Source organism: Pseudophryne corroboree, assembly GCF_028390025.1.
Source record: "Pseudophryne corroboree isolate aPseCor3 chromosome 2 unlocalized genomic scaffold, aPseCor3.hap2 SUPER_2_unloc_1, whole genome shotgun sequence".
In the NCBI taxonomy this organism is placed as follows: Eukaryota; Metazoa; Chordata; class Amphibia; order Anura; family Myobatrachidae; genus Pseudophryne; species Pseudophryne corroboree.
The window spans coordinates 1,692,284-1,706,616 of record NW_026967488.1 but is presented as its reverse complement, the minus strand read 5'-3'; the positions used below and the strand labels follow the sequence as shown (position 1 = coordinate 1,706,616).

The 14,333-nt window shown below is 52.4% G+C and overlaps 1 protein-coding gene across 1 annotated transcript in view; it reads left to right on the top strand.

Annotated features, from left to right (window-relative positions):
• Positions 1–14,333, top strand: part of LOC134983041 (immunoglobulin superfamily member 3-like) — an 86,882-nt gene that overhangs the window by 29,012 nt on the left and 43,537 nt on the right. The window contains exons 3-5 of the mRNA XM_063948742.1: positions 5,427–5,804; positions 11,477–11,884; positions 13,015–13,404. Coding sequence (XP_063804812.1) covers positions 5,427–5,804; positions 11,477–11,884; positions 13,015–13,404 — 1,176 coding nt within the window. The remainder of the gene's footprint in view (positions 1–5,426; positions 5,805–11,476; positions 11,885–13,014; positions 13,405–14,333) is intronic.

The following is a 14,333-nucleotide window of genomic DNA, read 5'->3' as shown; positions in this document are numbered from 1 at the left end:
AGTCACTGTGAGGAGCGCTGATACAGTATCTCATACAGGCCGGTGTACAGTCACTGTGAGGAGCGCTGATACCGTATCTCATACAGGCCGGTGTACAGTCACTGTGAGGAGCGCTGATACCGTATCTCATACAGGCCGGTGTACAGTCACTGTGAGGAGCGCTGATACAGTATCTCATACAGGCCGGTGTACAGTCACTGTGAGGAGCGCTGATACAGTATCTCATACAGGCCGGTGTACAGTCACTGTGAGGAGCGCTGATACAGTATCTCATACAGGCCGGTGTACAGTCACTGTGAGGAGCGCTGATACCGTATCTCATACAGGCCGGTGTACAGTCACTGTGAGGAGCGCTGATACAGTATCTCATACAGGCCGCTGTACAGTCACTGTGAGGAGCGCTGATACAGTATCTCATACAGGCCGGTGTACAGTCACTGTGAGGAGCGCTGATACAGTATCTCATACAGGCCGGTGTACAGTCACTGTGAAGAGCGCTGATACAGTATCTCATACAGGCCGGTGTACAGTCACTGTGAGGAGCGCTGATACCGTATCTCATACAGGCCGGTGTACAGTCACTGTGAGGAGCGCTGATACCGTATCTCATACAGGCCGGTGTACAGTCACTGTGAGGAGCGCTGATACAGTATCTCATACAGGCCGGTGTACAGTCACTGTGAGGAGCGCTGATACCGTATCTCATACAGGCCGGTGTACAGTCACTGTGAGGAGCGCTGATACAGTATCTCATACAGGCCGGTGTACAGTCACTGTGAGGAGCGCTGATACAGTATCTCATACAGGCCGGTGTACAGTCACTGTGAGGAGCGCTGATACCGTATCTCATACAGGCCGGTGTACAGTCACTGTGAGGAGCGCTGATACAGTATCTCATACAGGCCGGTGTACAGTCACTGTGAGGAGCGCTGATACAGTATCTCATACAGGCCGGTGTACAGTCACTGTGAGGAGCGCTGATACCGTATATCTCATACAGGCCGGTGTACAGTCACTGTGAGGAGCGCTGATACAGTATCTCATACAGGCCGGTGTACAGTCACTGTGAGGAGCGCTGATACAGTATCTCATACAGGCCGGTGTACAGTCACTGTGAGGAGCGCTGATACCGTATCTCATACAGGCCGGTGTACAGTCACTGTGAGGAGCGCTGATACCGTATCTCATACAGGCCGGTGTACAGTCACTGTGAGGAGCGCTGATACAGTATCTCATACAGGCCGGTGTACAGTCACTGTGAGGAGCGCTGATACCGTATCTCATACAGACCGGTGTACAGTCACTGTGAGGAGCGCTGATACAGTATCTCATACAGGCCGGTGTACAGTCACTGTGAGGAGCGCTGATACCGTATCTCATACAGGCCGGTGTACAGTCACTGTGAGGAGCGCTGATACAGTATCTCATACAGGCCGGTGTACAGTCACTGTGAGGAGCGCTGATACCGTATCTCATACAGGCCGGTGTACAGTCACTGTGAGGAGCGCTGATACAGTATCTCATACAGGCCGGTGTACAGTCACTGTGAGGAGCGCTGATATCGTATCTCATACAGGCCGGTGTACAGTCACTGTGAGGAGCGCTGATACAGTATCTCATACAGGCCGGTGTACAGTCACTGTGAGGAGCGCTGATACAGTATCTCATACAGGCCGGTGTACAGTCACTGTGAGGAGCGCTGATACCATATCTCATACAGGCCGGTGTACAGTCACTGTGAGGAGCGCTGATACAGTATCTCATACAGACCGGTGTACAGTCACTGTGAGGAGCGCTGATACCGTATCTCATACAGGCCGGTGTACAGTCACTGTGAGGAGCGCTGATACAGTATCTCATACAGGCCGGTGTACAGTCACTGTGATTAGCGCTGATACAGTATCTCATACAGGCCGGTGTACAGTCACTGTGAGGAGCGCTGATACAGTATCTCATACAGGCAGGTGTACAGTCACTGTGAGGAGCGCTGATACCGTATCTCATACAGGCCGGTGTACAGTCACTGTGAGGAGCGCTGATACAGTATCTCATACAGGCCGGTGTACAGTCACTGTGAGGAGCGCTGATACCGTATCTCAGACAGGCCGGTGTACAGTCACTGTGAGGAGCGCTGATACCGTGTCTCGTACAGGCCGGTGTACAGTCACTGTGAGGAGCGCTGATACCGTATCTCATACAGGCCGGTGTACAGTCACTGTGAGGAGCGCTGATACAGTATCTCATACAGGCCGGTGTACAGTCACTGTGAGGAGCGCTGATACAGTATCTCATACAGGCCGGTGTACAGTCACTGTGAGGAGCGCTGATACCGTATCTCATACAGGCCGGTGTACAGTCACTGTGAGGAGCGCTGATACCGTATCTCATACAGGCCGGTGTACAGTCACTGTGAGGAGCGCTGATACAGTATCTCATACAGGCCGGTGTACAGTCACTGTGAGGAGCGCTGATACCGTATCTCATACAGGCCGGTGTACAGTCACTGTGAGGAGCGCTGATACAGTATCTCATACAGGCCGGTGTACAGTCACTGTGAGGAGCGCTGATACAGTATCTCATACAGGCATAGGAGGCCATGGTGAGATAGAGACCCGGCACTTGCTGCTGCAGGAGTCAGTGGTGACGTATAAGGACGCACCAGTCGGTATTGCGGCGTGCATGAGCACTGACTGTGGCTACTCAGGCGTTGCACATTCGGCTGCACGGATTTACATCTGGGAAGGGTTGTTAGAGGTGTTTGCTGCGTGCGCTTCTGTGTCTGATGCGGAATCAGCTCCTGTGTGGGCATTTGTTCATCTTAAATATTTTGCTCCTAATTACTGATTAAAACCCTGATCTGGAAAATCCCCAAATTTCTGTGACATAGAGTGTGTGTGTGTGTGTGTGTGTGTGTGTGTGTGTGTGTGTGTGTGTGTGTGTAGTATGATATGTGGTTTTCTGTGCTTGTCCTACATTGTTTGTAAGTCACTGTTTTCCTGTGTTGCTCATGTGATTATGTACTGTGTAATTGGGCGCTGCGGATCCCTTGTGGCTCCATATAAATAAAGTATAATAATAATAATAATGATAAAGCAGCTGATCTCAGCTGAGCGGCATCCTGGGCGAGCGTGCGTTCCCAGTGAGTGAGGGTCTCCTCTGAGTACTCGCCGTGCGCTGGCGGTCTCCTGCGTACATTGACAGCCATTAGATGTAATGGAGGGGAATGTGCAGGGACCATGAGGGGTCCTGTATTTGAGAGACCTTGCTTTGCCCCCTCATCCAGCTGTGTGTGGGGGCGGTGGTCAGACCGGCGTGAGAACATTTGCACACATTACTGAGGAATATGTGGCCTTGCTGTGTCAGTGTGTTGTTGTCAGACTGTCTCATGGACATCTCGTTAGTGCTGTCTCGTAGGATGTGGGAAGCGGTCTCTCTGCGATGTGTTACCGACTCTTACATACTGACCCCCGCCTGCGCTGCCCCCTGTACACTAACACGAGTGTCGTGGCGTGCCGCCGTCCTGTGTTATATTGTTCTTGTACGGTATATAGATGTATTACACAGAGCTGCACACGGAGGGGATCGTGATACAAATGCCGTACAGTGACATGCAGCAGAAGGTACTGCCTTGTCCAGAGGAGCTTACACTCTAAGGGGTGTGGAGAACACTTGTTACATAAGGTAGCAGAATGACGACTGCGCGTGTGTGCTGGGGGGCCGCCGCTTGGTGCTCTGTGCAGCTGACAAAGTGGTCAGAGGGCGCTGCTCACAAGCTTACAGTCTATAGGGAAATAGGAGTGGGATACAGAAGCCACATATTAACCCATTCACACCGCATCCCCTGCCCCGCCCTGCGCTGGGCCGCGTGACGCTTCCCTGACCCTGCGTCGCTGCACGGACTGTACATCCTGTAACTAGTGGGAGCCAGTGCCCTGGGGTGTTATGCAGGGAGGATGGCGGTGAATTGGGTGGAGGGTGAGGTTACACGGGTGGGAAGGGGCTGAGGGAAGAGTGTGAACTCTGTGGTACTGGGGCCGGAGCCCGGTCTCATTGCTGTGTCTCAGTGCAATTTCTTATATCATCTATTATTCATCGCAGGCACTTGGCGGGAGGGGATTCCTCGCTGCCTCTGCCAGGGAAGCCAGCCAGTGCCCCCCTCCCTCACTGGTAACTACCCATCTGCTGGGCACTGAGTATCTGCCCCCCGTCCTGTACCCGACTCCCTTCTCCGGTGCCAGCGTCCACACAGCAGGGAACCCCAATCAGGACACCAAAATCAGTCTCCCCTCGGAGCGGGAGAGAACCCTTGAGGGACCCTTTAAAACATTGCTATGGGGCCCCCAAGTTAGCATTCTCCATGCGCTGAGCAGATAAGAGACGAGGAGCGTTCTCTGACCATCCATCGCTGCGTCGTCTGGTTCCACGTGTACCCAACTGTTACCCAGAACCCCCTGTAAATAGTTACTCGCGCCATCCCACTCTCTATCACCCTGTGCACGCCGCCATCCCGCAGTTGTGGGTTATACGTTAAAATGTTCAATCTAAAGACTCTGAGGAGCGGCGATTAAGGGCATGTGGACGCAGTGGCGATGTCAGGCGCAAGCGGCCAGTGTTTTATGCCTGTCCATGCGTCCAGATGGTTAGCGCTCGCAGACGCAGAATGTATTCGGACGCAGGCGCTGTGGATTTCAGTGGGCATTCCTAGGAGGTAACAGGGAGGATGGCTCGCCAGACGCAGTCATGTCGCTGATGGCGGCTACATCGAAAGACGCAGGTGCGCTGCCACTGGACGCCATGTTGGGACAGACGGAGATGGAATAGCGCCACTGCGTGTGCCTCTGAACCTAAAATTGGTGTTGTCTGTCTGTATTACTTTAGACCCCAGAGATGGGACGCTGGGGCCATTCATCTGCCCCCCCAGGGGTATGACCCCGAGCCCCATCCATACATCCCTGCAATATGATGTGGCGCCTCCGGTGACGCCGTTATGTCTATATGACCTTGTTTTCCTACGGTGAGAGTTTGGCTGGTTAGTGGGTGATGTGTCATACACATTGTGAGGTCAGATTCCGCCGCGGCACGCCCTGGGGCACTGGCATGTTGGACAGACGCTGGGATCGTTATAAGGGAATCAATATCCATTTAGTAACCATTATTATCTGCCTGAAAATCAGTATGGAGACCAGGGGGAGATGTATCCAGCAGTGAGAAGAGTGCAGGCGTTACCCATAGCAACACTCAGCTTCTACCTATCATTCTATGTACTAGGTAAAAGCTATGGGCAGCCTCCACTGCTCGATACATCTCCCCCAGATATTTCACTGTTTGATACATCTCCCCCAGTTGTTGGCGCCATGCTTACACTGTATAATTGGAACAACTTGTGTGTGTCACTGTCAGTAATTGTCTGCGTGTCTTCCCCGCAGGTGTGTCCTGGGCCCAGCGTCAGGTCATCATCCAGCAGGGGCCCCTGTACCGTACCGCGGGCTCTCACATCACTCTCTGGTGCAAGGTGCGGGGCTACCAGGGCCCATCCGAGCAGAACTTCCTCTACTCCATCTACCTGCCGTCCGCCCCTGACAGAGAGGTGCAGGTGGTGGCCACCGGCGACCCCGCCTTCTCCTACGCCATCTACAGCCAGCGGGTACGTAGCGGGGACATATCTGTGGAGAGAGTGTCCGGCGACCACACGCTGCTGCACATCCGCCAGCTGGAGGAACGGGACGCCGGAGAGTACGAATGTCACACGCCCAACACTGACCCCACCTACCACGGCAGCTACAGCGCCAAGATGAACCTGAGCGGTAAGAGCGGGTGAGGGTTATTGTGTCACCGCGTGGCTCTGAGCGGATCCTTCTGCCGGCCCGGGGGTACAGCGCTGAGATCTGTCTCCCATATAGAGCGTGGATTTCCCGCACTCGCCCACGCTAATGGTCACCACACAGAGATTTGTTACAGGAGCTGGAAGCCATTTCCCTGCGCTCCGGGGTCCCAGCTTTCCACAGAACAATGGAGATGTGTGGAGAGTGACACGGACCTCTCTCATCCCTATGAAATCCCCCCATGTAATTGCCTCTCCCCCCCTTGTGTAATTGCTTCTGCCCCCAATGTAATTACGTCTGCCCTGTCCGCTGTTTGCCCTGTTTCCCGCTCTGTGTCCCCCCCTCGGATTTGCATGCCACCTCCTCTGCCCCGGGGCTACAGACAGACAGATGATAGAATCTGCCCCTCCCCCCCCCCCCCATCCGCTTTCTTCCCTGCTTCCACATAAATAGTTAATGGGACATTATCTGGAGCGCTGCCTTCCCCTGGCAGAGGCTCTTTGCGGGGCCCGGGGGACCCTGGTGTGTGATGAGAGGGGGACAGATAGCTAACAGCTGGAACGTGTCGGCATACCCTCCGGGAAGTGTACGGCTCAATGTACCGGATCTGTATTCCTGTACTCACATCCCTGTGATTTGCTGTACAAGTTACGGTGCCGGCAGCGCCGGGTAAAATCTGTGCCGCAGGGCGCTGTGTGCGTTACTGCTAAACTGGCGCACCATGCCAGATACTGGCACACGTCTGGCACTCGGGGAGGACTGCACGTCGCCTGATATCCCATCACTAATGGCAGATTATTCAGCAGATAATGTGTGGAGTCTCTGGCAGGGAAGAGGTTAAGTCCGGGATGCTCTGACTGCAGCGCTGGGGGCATTGGAAATACATTACAGCAGATTACATCCTCTCATCTGCCCGGTGCCCACCTGTCACATCGGCCGCTTAATCTGATCCCACCTGTTCCTGCGCTCATTATCTCTCCTCCTCCCCCCACCGTGGAGCTTGTCCCAGCTGTTACCCCACCCTGGCCCCCTCCTGCCTTATAACCGCTCCCCCTTCCTCCATATCTCTGCCCCCCCCCCCCCCCCCCTCCTCTCTCGTTATCATGTTACTGGGGGTATTCAGTTATTATTGGGGCTCATTATATTACTGTCTGATACTGATATTATCTGGATTTAGTGTATTCAGACCATTAGTGAGGCTCAGAATGTGTCCCCGGCACTCGGATATTAGTGGGGTGTAAGATGCTGGGGGATTGAAGGTTTAGTGTCCAAATAAAATTAGTGGGGGGGTTCATTGTATGCAGCTGATGTACTCACATATTATTGGAGGGTCAGCGTAGGGTAAATGGGGGGATCATAGCTGATCGGGGGTTCAGTGTATGTTACTGAGGGGAAGCTAACAGAATCGGGGTTCAGGGTATGTTACTGAGGGGACGCTAACAGAATCGGGGGTTCGGTGTATGTTACTGAGGGGACGCTAACAGAATCGGGGGTTCGGTGTATGTTACTGAGGGGAAGCTAACAGAATCGGGGGTCAGTGTATGCTACTGAGGGGATGCTAACAGAATCGGGGTTCAGTGTACGTTACTGAGTGGAAGCTTATAGAATCGGGGTTCAGTGTATGTTACTGAGGGGACGCTAACAGAATCGGGTTCCAGTGTATGTTACTGAGGGGACGCTAACAGAATCGGGGTTCAGGGTATGTTACTGAGGGGACGCTAACAGAATCGGGTTCCAGTGTATGTTACTGAGGGGACGCTAACAGAATCGGGGTTCAATGTATGTTACTGAGGGGAAGCTAACAGAATCTGGACTCAGTGTATGTTACTGAGGGAACGCTAACAGAATCGGGGGTTCGGTGTATGTTACTGAGGGGACACTAGCAGAATCGGGTTTCAGTGTATGTTACTGAGGGGAGGCTAACAGAATCGGGGTCCAGTGTATGTTACTGAGGGGACGCTAACCGAATCGGGGTCCAGTGTATGTTACTGTGGGGATGCTAACAGAATCGGGGTTCGGTGTATGTTACTGAGGGGACACTAACAGAATCGGGGTTCGGTGTATGCTACTGAGGGGATGCTAACAGAATTGGGGTTCAGGGTATGTTACTGAGGGGACAATAACAGAATCGGGGTTCAGGGTATGTTACTGAGGGGACGCTAAGATAATCTAGGTTCAGGGTATGTTACTGAGGGGATGATGGAATCGGGGTTCAGGGTATGTTACTGAGGGGACAATAACAGAAACGGGGTTCCATGTATGCTACTGTGGGGACGCTAACAGAATCGGGGTTCAGTGCATGTTACTGAGGGGACGCTAACAGAATCGGGGTTCAGTGTATGTTACTGAGGGGGCGCTAACAGAATCGGGGTTCAGTGTATGTTACTGAGGGGACGCTAACAGAATCGGGGGTTCGGTGTATGTTACTGAGGGGATGCTAACAGAATTGGGGTTCGGTGTATGCTACTGAGGGGATGCTAACAGAATTGGGGTTCGGTGTATGCTACTGAGGGGATGCTAACAGAATTGGGGTTCGGTGTATGCTACTGAGGGGATGCTAACAGAATCGGGGTTCAGTGTATGTTACTGAGGGGACACTAACAGAATCGGGGTTCGGTGAATGCTACTGAGGGGACGCTAACAGAATTGGGGTTCAGGGAATGCTACTGAGGGGATGCTAACAGAATCGGGGTTCAGGGTATGTTACTGAGGGGATGATAACAGAATCGGGGGTCAGTGTATGTTACTGAGGGGACGCTAACAGAATCAGGGTTCAGTGTATGTTACTTAGGGGAAGCTAACAGAATCTGGGTTCAGTGTATGTTACTGAGGGGACAATAACAGAATCGGGGTTCGTGTATGTTACTGAGGGGATGCTAACAGAATCGTGGTTCAGTCTATGTTACTGAGGGGACGCTAAGTGAATCGGGGTTCAGTGTATGTTACTGAGGGGACAATAACAGAATCGGGGTTCATGGTATGTTACTGAGGGGACGCTAAGAGAATCTGGGTTCAGGGTATGTTACTGAGGGGATGATGGAATCGGGGTTCAGGGTATGTTACCGAGGGGACAATAACAGAATCGGGGTTCCGTGTATGCTACTGTGGGGACGCTAACAGAATCGGAGTTCAGTGTATGTTACTGAGGGGGCGCTAACAGAATCGGGGTTCAGTGTATGCTACTGAGGGGACGCTAACAGAATCGGGGGTTCGGTGTATGTTACTGAGGGGATGCTAATAGAATTGGGGTTCGGTGTATGCTACTGAGGGGATGCTAACAGAATTGGGGTTCAGGGTATGCTACTGAGGGGACACTAACAGAATCGGGGTTCGGTGTATGTTACTAAGGGGACAATAACAGAATCGGGGGTTTCAGGGTTTGTTACTGAGGGGACTTAGTGTATGTTACTGAGGGGATGCTAACAGAATCGGGGTTCAGTGTATGTTACTGAGGGGACAATAACAGAATCGGGGTTCAGGGTATGTTACTGAGGGGACGCTAAGAGAATCTGGGTTCAGGGTATGTTACTGAGGGGACAATAACAGAATTGGGGTTCCGTGTATGCTACTGTGGGGACGCTAACAGAATCGGGGTTCAGTGTATGTTACTGAGGGGGCGCTAACAGAATCGGGGTTCAGTGTATGTTACTGAGGGGATGCTAACAGAATCGGGGGTTCGGTGTATGTTACTGAGGGGATGCTAACAGAATCGGGGTTCGGTGAATGCTACTGAGGGGATGCTAACAGAATTGGGGTTCAGGGAATGCTACTGAGGGGACACTAACAGAATCGGGGTTCGGTGTATGTTACTGAAGGGACGCTAACAGAATCGGGGTTCGGTGTATGCTACTGTGGGGATGCTAACAGAATCGGGGTTCAGGGTATGCTACTGAGGGGATGCTAACAGAATCGGGGTTCAGGGTATGTTACTGGAGGGGATGATAACAGAATCGGGGGTCAGTGTATGTTACTGAGGGGATGATAACAGAATCGGGGTTCAGGGTATGTTACTGAGGGGATGATAACAGAATCGGGGATCAGTGTATGTTACTGAGGGGACGCTAACAGAATCGGGGTTCGGTGTATGTTACTGAGGGGACGCTAACAGAATTGGGGTTCGGTGTATGCTACTGAGGGGATGCTAACAGAATCGGGGTTCAGTGTATGTTACTGAGGGGACGCTAACAGAATCTGGGTTCAGTGTATGCTACTGAGGGGACGCCAACAGAATCGGGGGTTCGGTGTATGTTACTGAGGGACTAACAGAATTGGGGTTCGTGTATGTTACTGAGGGGATGCTAACAGAATCGGGGGTTCAGTGTATGTTACTGAGGGGACAATAACAGAATCGGGGTTCAGGGTATGTTACTGAGGGGACGCTAAGAGAATCGGGGTTCAGGGTATGTTACTGAGGGGATGATAGAATCGGGGTTCAGGGTATGTTACTGAGGGGACAATAACAGAATTGGGGTTCCGTGTATACTACTGTGGGGATGCTAACAGAATCGGGGTTCAGGGTATGTTACTGAGGGGATGATAACAGAATCGGAGTTCAGGGTATGTTACTGAGGGGATGATAACAGAATCGGGGTCCAGGGTATGTTACTGAGGGGATGATAACAGAATAGGGGGTCAGTGTATGTTACTGAGGGGATGATAACAGAATCAGGGGTCAGTGTATGTTACTGAGGGGATGATAACAGAATAGGGGGTCAGGGTATGTTACTGAGGGGATGATAGAATTGGGGTTCAGAGTATGTTACTGAGGGGATGATAGAATTCGGGGCTCAGGGTATGTTACTGAGGGGACGCTAAGAGAATCGGGGTTCAGTGTATGTTAGTGGAAAATAACAGAATCAGGGTTCAGGGTATGTTACTGAGGGGATGATAACAGAATCGGGGTCCAGGGTATGTTACTGAGGGGATGATAACAGAATAGGGGGTCAGTGTATGTTACTGAGGGGATGATAACAGAATCAGGGGTCAGTGTATGTTACTGAGGGGATGATAACAGAATAGGGGGTCAGGGTACGTTACTGAGGGGATGATAGAATTGGGGTTCAGAGTATGTTACTGAGGGGATGATAGAATTCGGGGTTCAGGGTATGTTACTGAGGGGACGCTAAGAGAATCGGGGTTCAGTGTATGTTAGTGGAAAATAACAGAATCAGGGTTCAGGGTATGTTACTGAGGGGATGATAACAGAATCGGGGTTCAGGGTATGCTACTGAGGGGACGATAACAGAATCGGGGTTCAGGGTATGTTACTGAGGGGACAATAACAGAATCGGGGTTCAGGGTATGCTACTGAGGAGATAACAGAATCGGGGTTCAGGGTATGTAACAACGATGATTGAGCCATAATCTGTGTTCAGTGCAGGTTAGTGGGGTGCGCAAAGATATTATCGGGGGAAGGGGTTGTGATCTGTTAATTTGCTGAGTGGCCCCGTGGGATGGATTTGTGAAGCTAGTGTGAGTGGGGGCCTTGGTGCAGTTTTGCTGATGGAGGTTACACACCGCATGATGCCTAAACTTAGACGTGTGCTTTGTGCCAGTCCTGATTCTCTGTAGGAATATGTCTCTATCATAGCTGTTGTCCACACTGCAGACTCCATGACATGTTCTGTACCTAACGATCCGTCCTCTGCCCACAGTAATTCCGGATTCCCTGGTGGTCTCGTCTTCTGCTCAGACCCTACAGAAGGTGGAGGGGGGCTCCCTGCAGCTGTCCTGTGAGGTGTCCCATAGCACCCCCCAGCACACCCACCTCTCCGTCTCTTGGTACCGACGGACGGGGGAGCAGACGGAGGAGGTCATCTCTCTAACGCGGAATTTCTCTCTGGTCCCTGGACCGTCCTATGCGCCGCGCTTCTCTGTGGGGGATGTAAGGCTGGATAAAGTGGGCGACAGCACTTTCCGTCTCACCCTGTACAACCTGCAGCCTTCTGACCAGGGAGAGTACTTCTGCCAGGGGGCGGAGTGGATTGAGGATCCGGACGGGGCCTGGTTCGCCATGACAAAGAAGGAATCAGAAGCATCCGATGTCAGTGTCCAAGCGGCAGGTAAGAAATGGCTTCCGATGGACTTGTGAGACACCTTGGTGGCGCAGCTCATAGATGACATGAATACAGCCTAATGAGACGTGATATTGGATGGTAATCCCTCCGCTGTACAGTATAAGCGGACACTGGGCATAGTTAGAGGCCCGACACTCAGACTGTAAATCCCATTAAGTGCACCAACATGGGGGGATATGAATCCTGAGACAAATCACCATCGGAAACACAAGATGATCAGGGCGTGAGGCCCTGTAGGCTGTGCTGTGTATACACACATGGTGGTGATAGACTGCATTAATAATAGTGACGTGATACATACACCCCAGGCACGAGCAGTCAGATGGTAAATCCCATTAAGTGCACCAACATGGGGGGAATATGAATCCTGAGACAAATCACCATCGGAAACACGAGATGATCAGGGCGTGAGGCCCTGTAGGCTGTGCTGTGTATACACACATGGTGGTGATAGACTGCATTAATAATAGTGACGTGATACATACACCCCAGGCACGGGCGTGACAGATGAATATGACGATCTGGCGTTGTTTGGGCAGAGAGGAAATATGTGATCCCTACATCCATTATATAAATATTAATTACGTCAGCTCACCTCCCACCTCCCGGATGGAATATAGAGAGGCTGTTTTCCGATGGTTCTGTGAGGACGATATTATCGGTTCTGGGAATTGTAAACCATGCAGAAAATTATTTCCAGATAGGTTGCAGAAGTGAAATTTTATTCTAAGACAAAATGAGGGGGTCATGCAGAACCCCAGTAATCCCTCTGCCCTCTATCATCTTTAGGGTCTGACATTATGGCGTTATCTTCTCATTACACGATACAGAAACCACATGGCACCAGATAACATTAGACACTGACTGCCGTATTGTATTATAATTAAATTGAGTTTCAGCCTGGATGTGGCGGCTGTTAGTGAGATAATGGTATCCGTGTATTTGTTAAAGGTCTCGAATTGACCTTGGAACACAAGTGTAGATAAATGTATGTGTTGTGGTCCGTGACGCAGTTCCATGGTGAGGTCTGTGCTGTCCTATCACACGTTGCTGTCCATTCAGCATTGCATGTCTCTAACCGCCTCTCTCTCTCTCTCTCTCTCTCTCTCTGGTAGACAAGGAGTTCAACGTGCGCCTGGAAACGGACCGTCGTACGTACAGCGCAGGGGAGAGCGCCGAGCTGAGGTGCATCATCGATGCTCAGAACACGCCCGATCGCATGTTTGCCGTATCCTGGGCCTTCAACAGCTCTCTGATCGCCAGCCTGAGTCCCGGGGGCGTAGCCTCCCTTATCGGAGAATACAGCCAGCGAGAGAGTCGCGGGGAGCTGCGCGTGGGCAGGGACAGCGACAGCATCTTCTCGCTCAACATCTTCCGGCTGCGTCCAGAGGACAGCGGGAAATACAACTGCCGGGTGACCGAGAGGGAACGATCGGCTTCCGGAGAAATGGCCGACCGCGAGAGCAAGAGGCCGAAGAACATCCCCATTTCCGTGCTCCCCCTAAGTATGTGTGTGAGGGGGGGCCTGACACGGGGTGTTATGGTCATTAGCCAGTAGCCTGGATCCTGGTATATGGGGCACCGGCCAGTAGCCTGGATCCTGGTATATGGGGCACCGGCCAGTAGCCTGGATCCTGGTATATGGGGCACCGGCCAGTAGCCTGGATCCTGGTATATGTGGCACCGACCAGTAGCCTGGATCCTGGTATATGGGGCATCGACCAGTAGCCTGGATCCTGATATATGGGGCATCGACCAGTAGCCTGGATCCTGATATATGGGGCATCGACCAGTAGCCTGGATCCTGGTATATGGGGCATCGACCAGTAGCCTGGATCCTGGTATATGGGGCATCGACCAGTAGCCTGGATCCTGGTATATGTGGCATCGGCCAGTAGCCTGGATCCTGGTATATGGGGCACCGACCAGTAGCCTGGATCCTGGTATATGGGGCACCGGCCAGTAGCCTGGATCCTGGTATATGGGGCACCGGCCAGTAGCCTGGATCCTGGTATATGGGGCACCGGCCAGTAGCCTGGATCCTGGTATATGGGGCACCGACCAGTAGCCTGGATCCTGGTATATGTGGCACTGACCAGTAGCCTGGATCCTGGTATATGGGGCACCGACCAGTAGCCTGGATCCTGGTATATGGGGCACCGGCCAGTAGCCTGGATCCTGGTGTATGGGGCACCGACCAGTAGCCTGGATCCTGGTGTATGGGGCATCGGCCAGTAGCCTGGATCCTGGTATATGGGGCACCGGCCAGTAGCCTGGATCCTGGTGTATGGGGCACCGACCAGTAGCCTGGATCCTGGTATATGGGGCATCGGCCAGTAGCCTGGATCCTGGTATATGTGGCATCGGCCAGTAGCCTGAATCCTGGTATATGTGGCACCGGCCAGTAGCCTGGATCCTGGTATATGTGGCATCG